Consider the following 8,518-nt stretch of genomic DNA (forward strand, 5'->3'; position numbering starts at 1 on the left):
AAAGTCACTAAGAGAAGAAGCAAAGGAAAAAAACTTGATGAGAACAGAGACAGAATGCAAAGAATTCCATTGGAGAGTAATCAACATGAGATTGAGACAATGGCGCATCAAAACGAAAAAACCAAGGACAGAAAAAATAATGGAGAAGGAAGAAAATTAAAAGTGGCCTATACTAACATTGACGGATTAATTTCAGGTCTGAACGAACTCAATGATTATCTGTTAGAAGAAAAACCAGACATAATGGGAATTGTAGAGACTAAACTAAGAGGTGAAATACCATCCATCGTTATTGGACAAGGTCTATACAATTACTGGATAAAAAACAGGGACAAGAAACAGGGAGGGGGAATCATGTTCTTGGCCAAGAAAGACCTAAACGTGACAAAAATTGCAGAGGGCAAAGGTAATGTTGAACTGATCATGATAAAAGTCGAAGGCAAGAATATGAAAAGTAGAAAGTTTGTGGTGACCTATATGCAACTGCACTTGTGGTGGGGTCAGATGAGGGATCAAGGGAGTGATGGAGCTTGGGAAGGTATGCTATGAGAAAAAGTTGAAGGTAAATGTGGGTAAAAGGGAGATGTAAAAGGGGAGAGGATGGCAGAGAGTAAGTCTTAAAGGAGAGAGGCTGGATGAAGTGAATAATTTTAAGTGTTTGGGGTGGCATATAGCAGGAAAGGGAATGGAGGTGGAAGTAAATTGTAGAATGAGAGAAGCAAGTAAATGCCTTGGGGATTAAAAAGTGTCATGAGAAATAGGCATTTGGGAATGGGTACAAAGAGGAGACTATATGAAGGGGTAGTTGTGCTGATAGTACTGCACGGGGCAGAAACATGAAATCTAAGAGAGGCAGAGAGGAAAAGTTTAAATGTGCTTGGGATGAAATATCAGAGAAGTATGGTAGGGGTGACTAAATTGGACAGAATACTGGGATGGTTTGAACACATGGGAAGAATGAGTGATGAAAGATTAGTAAAATGAGGTGTGAAAGACAGGAGGGAGTGAACTTGAGGGCACAACTGAGAATGAGATGGATGGATGGGGTGAAAGGGGTGTTGAGCAAGAGGGGAAATGTCTGATGAGCAAGGAAGGGAGAAGGCAGGAGATAGGGATAACTGGAGAATGCCTGTGTATAAATGATACTCTAATGCAAGGAAGAGGGTAGTAGGGAGTGGTTATGTACGAATGATATTCTGACGAAGCCTGAAGGGATATCTCCCCATCTTCTCTTTTTCAACATGAGGGGAAAGAGAAGAGGGGGTGCCAGTTAAGTGAAGTGGCCTTGCTGAATTGCTTCTGACCCAGAGCAGTGGGCAGGATATGGGGATGAACCATTACCCATGAGGAACTAAGATTAGGGGAAAGAAAGGGTGGTGGATGGAAGGGGAATGGGTGGGAGTGAAATAGGTAGGAGTAGGTACTTGCTTTTTTACTTCACTACCTCCTTTGTTTGGGGTAAAAAAATCCTTGGTTTATAGATAGAATAGACAGACCACAGAGGTGAAAATGGAAATATATACTCAAAGACGTCGTGTAAGACGGCACATATTAAGAGAGGGATAGGAAGGCATAACAGAGGAACTGTCACAGTACAATAAAGTAGCAACATTTCTCTATGTGGAGAGATTTCCTCTAATATAGACAAAATGATGTCTGGCTCTGATTCATGGGGATGTCTCATATAGTCCATAAAGTATTGGCTGCATGCTACTGAGCGAATTATACATACATATATACATATATCAAAGGTCTTTTCATCCTTAGAAGGGAGGTAGCCAGAAAACAAAAGCATAAAAACCACTCCCACCTATTCCATTCCCACATACTCCACTCCCATTCACCCCCTTCCCTCCCTCTTATCTTGGCTCCTCCTCGATGACGGGTCATCCCTGCATCTCACCCACTGCCCTGGGTCAGAAGCAGCAAAACACAGCAATTCATACTGTACAATAACATACAGCAAATACCCTGGCAGTATTGGCTGTATGTTAATGTAATAAATGCAAATCCTAGCACTAGCACCTGGATATAGACAAGTACACTACAGTATTTGGGAAGAAAACTAAATCTACTACTAGCTAACAGAAATTATAGATTTGCTGACTAATATTCTTGCAGAAAATGTATTTATGGTCTACTCTTGTCATACCTGAACACTGGTGGTACAAAGCTGGCCAGTCTCAAAAGCTCAGCAATGATTGAATTGCCCCTTGCCACCAGGCGCAGAATTGTTTGCCCACACACATTGTTCTCAGCCAAGAAATCTGCCATTTCATATGTTACATGCCACCTGTATAAAGAGGATGTGAAAAAAAAATGTGTAAAAACAAGTGTTATGACTATTGATACACTATAATAGTATAGCAATTATCTGTGCTCCAAAAGGCTAGAAGCAACAGACACTTGACAAGCAAGGACATACTACAACAGTGTCATTCTAATAACATACAAAATATTGTATGACATTATATAAACCATCTTAAACCAATTTAATTATTCCTGTGTTTATATATGCTAATATGTTTACAGAACTTACATCAAATTCGATAACAATGTTTCTAAACTCTGATAGGAAAAACTCTGCTCACAGCCTTTGAGAGTGAGCTGAGCAGCCCTGCCTTGCACTGTCAGTTGTACCTTGCTTCACACATTAACATTTAATTTCCTGTCTTTATGACACTGTCATATATCTGTGAGCAGCACTATGGTTTCTCGACAGGGTGGCATACATCCACCCTTAAGCCATCCCACACCTATCTGCCATGCCCTAGCATGTGATAGGATGTTTCATATCCGCTAATGAATATTGTATATGTATTATAATAATTGTATATGTACTGTGTACTGTACTTTATACTGAAGTATATGGCAAAATATCAAGAATTTAAATTTGCATTTTATTCTATATTGATAAATTGTTGTAACTGTATAAATTGGGAGAAATTGTGGTGCTATGGTTAGGACGTCGTTACTTGTGGCGAAGGTTGGGGTGAGGGTGATTCGAATCCTGCCACCAGCAAAGTTGAACCAAGGGCATGGTTCATTAAATTCCACGCTACAAAGCCCTCTGTGAGGGGCACTGTCCTAGCCTCCTGATAGGGGGGAGTGTGTGATGTTAAACCATATCACATCACATGTACATTGTGTGGTGTGAGAGCGGAGAGAGGAGATACCCATCTGGGAAAATATGTTCCTAACATTTGAGACTTATGTAAATTATCTATGCAAGCAATACCTGGCACTCCGCATAACTGCATAGTAATGATGTCATCAGTGAAGGTTACAAAAGGAAAGGGAAAGAATGTGCTTATGGCTAAAAGAAATTATAACTAAGAGGCATTGGACATGTCTCTCTCTTCCCAAGACCAGCACCAATGTCAGGATGCATATTTCTTATTCAACTCTTCAAGTGACTGGAGTTGCTTGCCTTTCCTGATATAGGCACATAGCCTATCTTTGTTGCCCCCATCAGTGTCTCAAGTGACTGGAGTCGCTTGTCTTTCCTGATATAGGCACATAGCATATCTTTGTCACTCCTAATAGTGGATGATTTTCAAGTGACTGGAGTCGTTCATCTTTCTCGATATAGGCACACAGCCTATCTTCATTGCCCCTAGGAGTGGATGTACTTCGAGTGACCCAAGTCACTTGTCTAGCCTGATATGGTCACACATCCTAACTTCATCATCCCTGGCAGGGAATGCTCTTTAAGTGTCTGGAGTCATTTGTCTCCAGTCTCAGGTTGAGTAGAATTATCCAATTCTCATTCATGAATACAAGACACCAGTGTATGTTCCTCACCTCTCTCATGTTTCATAGGTAAATTTAATTTTCTGTCCTAAATCAATGAATATATAAATTGGAATATGTAACATTTTGTGTATAGTAAAGTAATAAAATGTTGTCCGCTGATAGTTCAGTTTTTTCTTCCTCTCTAACTTTTGATAAAATAACAAGGCATAAAATTAATAATAAAATGTTGTCTGCTGATAGTTCAGCATTTTCCTTCTCTCTCTGACTTTTGAACAAATAACAAGGCATAAAATTGTGTAACTCTTTTAGTCCTGGATAAGGACTTCTTACACACTGGAAATAGGTGTGTAGTACCGTAGGGAGTTTTGTGATACTATCCAACTGCTTGTGTCAGAAACTAGACAGCAAGTCAGCACCACTTCAAAATGGCTCAACAGCTGAAGCTGGTTTATTCCCAACAATTCACTTGCTTCATTCAATATTTGTGGTATGACAGAAACAGTGGTCTTTCACACCAAAACCTATTACTAGCAAAACTTATTCTATATTAGGAAAAATAATGCATATTTGCCAATGCTTTGACCTTAATTTGATAAAATCTCAATGTGAAATAATTTATAAAATCAAAGATATTTGATCAAAATTGTAACATAGCACTCTCATGAGTTTCACCTGATTGGCTGCCCTAGATTACAAAAGCTAGGTTTGACAGACAATAGCAACATAAACTAGCAGCTCAGATCTACTGGCAGGCCTGTCCACCAATTTGTACCATGGTACATAAGAACATAAGAATGAAGGTTACTAAGTTTATTCCATTCGTAGAAATGCGAGACTATCACAAGTGGGCAGAATTGTGTGCCATGTGCAACTATTTGTTATACAATGTTGTAATAATTCACAAGGCAGTGTATTATACTATTTTAATATTAATTAGTAATTGTAGTGTGGTAAACTTAAACTACTAGTAATCAATATATGAGAATAATCTTTCTCCAAGGAACTAATGTAGACTTAGCATAAAGGCCTCAATGGTATTACAGTATACAGTGCTATCAGGGAGGGTATTCCAAAGATCATGTTGCACACTGAAGTATCTATGTCTACAATCTGTAGAAATATGAGGTTTAGCTATTTTGTACTTATGACCACTAGTAAAACTAACTAGGGATGGTGTGGATAGGTCAGATAGGGAGATGGCACCCTTGTCATAAGATAAACCAACACTTTTTAAGGTCAGCTCTCAAGACCCCTTAAATGAATTGAGGTTTAGGGACTTGAGGCAATCTGTGTTTCTTAGCTCTGAAAGTCCATCTATCTGCCTAGTCCAGTGACACTGAACAGCCTCCAGAAGTTTGAGCTCACCCACATAACAAGTATTCCACAATATAAATCCAAATTCCAATGGTGGTCTTATATGAGTCTTAAAGAGTGTCATTATACTATGGTCTTATGTGTAGGTGAAATTTCAAAGAATTATCAACTGTTATCCCTAAATCCTTATGGTTGTAGTGAAGGAGGGGGCCTATGGCAGCCCAAACAGTCCCTCGTTGGCAACACAGCACCACACTTGGACAGGTTGAATTGAGGCTCCATGAAGAGGCTACCCTGGACACTGTATCCCTCTGAAGTACGCTTATTTTGGTAGCTAGGGAATAGATAGGGTTGTGACAGATCTTCAGATGGAGTTTGAGATCATCCGCAAAGAATTTACAGTGATTTAACCTCTTCCATAGGATGATGCCTACATAGACGTCATGAGGCATGAGTGGGTATACAAGGATGTTGGCATAAAAACATAATAAGAACATAAGAATGAAGGAGACTGCAAGAGACCATAAGGCCTACACTAGGCAGCTCCATATCCATCACCACCTGTCATCCCCATCCATAAAGTTGTCTAATCGTTTCTTAAAACAACTGATACATTCAGCGCTTACTACATGGTTACTAAGTTTATTCCATTCGTTGACCACCCTATTAGTAAACCAATTCTTGCCTATTTCCTTTTTAAATCTAAATTTGTCCAGTTTATAACCATTACTGTGAGTCCAGCCCTGTTGTTTTAATATGATGACCTTGTTTGCATCACCCTTGTTAAAGCCTTTGATCCACTTGAACATTTCTATTAGATAACCCCGCATTCTGCGTCTTTCCAGATTGTGTAAGTTAAGGTGCCTAAGACTCTCTTCGTAAGGCAAATTTCTGAGTTCATGTATCATTTTGATCATTCTTCTCTGTACTGATTCTAGTGAATTGATATCCATTCTGTGGGACGGAGACCAAAACTGTACCGCATAGTCAAGGATGAGTCTAACTATCGCTAGATAGAGTTTAATAATTACCTCTGCACTTCTATTTGTTACCGTCCTAGTAATGAAACCTAATGCTCTGTTAGCTTTATTCCTGGTGCTAATGCAGTTTCCTGGTTTTAGCCCCTTCACTCTGGGCCAAAATCTGCGGGCAGCATTAGCTGCCAGACGTGCAATGTTGCATCATAATACTCGCATCATAAAAAATAAAGTTACCGCTGTATTGCTCGTTCTCTTTCATACGTGAATTTTGATAACTATAGAAAATATGATGAAGCTAGTTTACAGAGTATGGGGGTCACGCAGGTACAACTACAATATATATAATCAAGATGCCGACATCGGCATCCTCGCGTACCCACTTGCTCCTCATGACGCCTATGTAGGCATCATGGTATTGAAGGGGTTAAGGTCCGGACTCACCAGAACTCCCAAGTCTCTCTCACACTCAGTTTTCTCTAAAAGTATGTTATCTAAGCTGTATCTATTTTTGGGGTTGTGTAGCCCTATTTATTTTGTAGTTATAGCCAAGTGACCCCCAAATTCTGTGAACTAGTTTGATCACATTTTCTGTGTTTATTATTACTAAGAGTGAAAGAGAACAAGTAATACAGCAGTGACTCTATTCTATGACACAAGTAGTGTGATGCATCATACATTAGACATACAGTGGTGTGCACAAGAACTTAACTCATACTAAAGAGGTTATGTATGATAGTAGGGGATTTATATATATATATACATATATATATATATATACCAATGGCTTTTTCCCCCTTACAAGGGAGGTAGCCAAAAAACAAAGGCATAAAATCCACTCCCACCCATTTCATCCCCACATACTCCCATTTACCCCTCCCTCCCTCTTGTCTTGGCTCTTCCTGGATGATGGGTCATCCCTGCATCCCATCCACTGCCCTGGGTCAAAAGCAATGTAGCAAGACACAGCACATCCACAGCAAGGCTGCTTCAATTAATCGGCGACCCCCCTTCTCCACCCCTTCATGCAGAAAAAGAGAAGACAGTGAGAAATCCCTTTAAGTTGCGTCAAAATATCATTCACACATATTCCCTCTAATGGGTGTATGATGCATACATTGTTAGAATTAACATCGATAGTGACAAAGTTACCTGGTAATGGATTTTCTGATATACAAAATCCATGTTTGCAGACATAACCTGGGACATCACTTCAAGATATGCTATAATTGGCAATGGAAATGAAAGAATCTGGTATATCAGGTAACAACCATGTTTTTGCAACACCAAATGAATCTAAATTACGTTCTGCTAAGAAATTGGACAATATATTTAGTTTATTACATTGTTTGGATGGTAAAAACTAATCCTTAAACTTAAAAATACATTGGTGACTAGGGAGGGCTGCTGGTTTATTGGTTTATCTACGGTACATGGGAACTGTCTGGGGGGGGTTTCCAGATGTGAGTCTGGAAACCTGAGTGGGTCTGTTCACAGTAGTTATTCTAGATCTGGCATATAGATGCAACTCAAAAAAAGTGTTAATTCTTTCTTTTTTTAATAATAAAAAAAAATGTTTTTTATATTAAAAAAAACATGGATATACAGGTAAACGTCGACTTACGATGGCATTAGGTTTCGATAGAGCCATCGTAAGACGATCTCATCGTAAGTCGATCCCCACTCTGTTCCGTGGTCACTGTACCTAGCCTACCTGTATATTAACCACCAGAGATACTGATATAGCCTATTAAACATGTACAGCCAATGCCAGCCGTACGACGTGACTAAATAATACTCGCATCATAAGATATAGTCACCGCTTATATCGATCGTTCTCTCTTTCACCCGCGAATTTTGAAAACCACAGAGAATGAATCATTTGAGAGAATGTAAAAACACAGGGGCGACTACAATAAATATAATCAAGACGCCGATATGGCAGCGTCGCGAATCCACTTGCTCCTCATGACGCATACGTGTGCGGGCACCGTATGGAAGGGGTTAAATTATCATATCGTCGTCGTCGTCATCGTAAAGTCGAACAATCGTAAGTCGCGGCCATCGTAAGTCGACGTTTACCTGTATATTTTTTAATATTTTGTTTTATGCAGCTCCTGCCACTTATCCACCACTACTACAACCACATCCATCAACCAGCAGGGATTCTACTGCCTCAGGCAATATCCCTACTTTCCAGCTTGAGTCGGATGATTCAGAAATGGAATATTCTGAGGGCTCAATTGATGAAGCCCAGCCCCGGCGGCTGGCCCCAGATTTCCCCATCTGATATTGAGGAGCCTGAAGAGGAACAGCAGGAACTGCAGGACTTGGATTGATGGAGTCAGAAGTTCAGAGCCTACTATATCTACAATGTATGAGTCTGATGCCTGTTCCTAGGAACTTCCCACCCCCTCCAGGGGATGGCCAGGACAGATGGCTCCATTTGCTCCTATCCTTGCACTCTCTTG

At 39.9% G+C, this 8,518-nt stretch overlaps 1 protein-coding gene across 1 annotated transcript in view; it reads right to left on the reverse strand.

Annotated features, from left to right (window-relative positions):
• Nucleotides 1-2,293, reverse strand: part of Strump (WASH complex subunit strump) — a gene marked incomplete at its 5' end in the record, with an annotated part of 57,226 nt that extends 54,933 nt beyond the window's left edge. The window contains 1 exon segment of the mRNA XM_076176201.1: nt 2,153-2,293. Within this exon segment, the coding sequence (XP_076032316.1) occupies nt 2,153-2,274 (122 nt within the window).
• Nucleotides 2,294-8,518: the final 6,225 nt, after the last annotated feature.

The sequence above is a fragment of the Oratosquilla oratoria genome, chromosome 38 (assembly GCF_046742065.1).
Source record: "Oratosquilla oratoria isolate Oo_2021 chromosome 38, ASM4674206v1, whole genome shotgun sequence".
NCBI classification, from domain to species: domain Eukaryota; kingdom Metazoa; phylum Arthropoda; class Malacostraca; order Stomatopoda; family Squillidae; genus Oratosquilla; species Oratosquilla oratoria.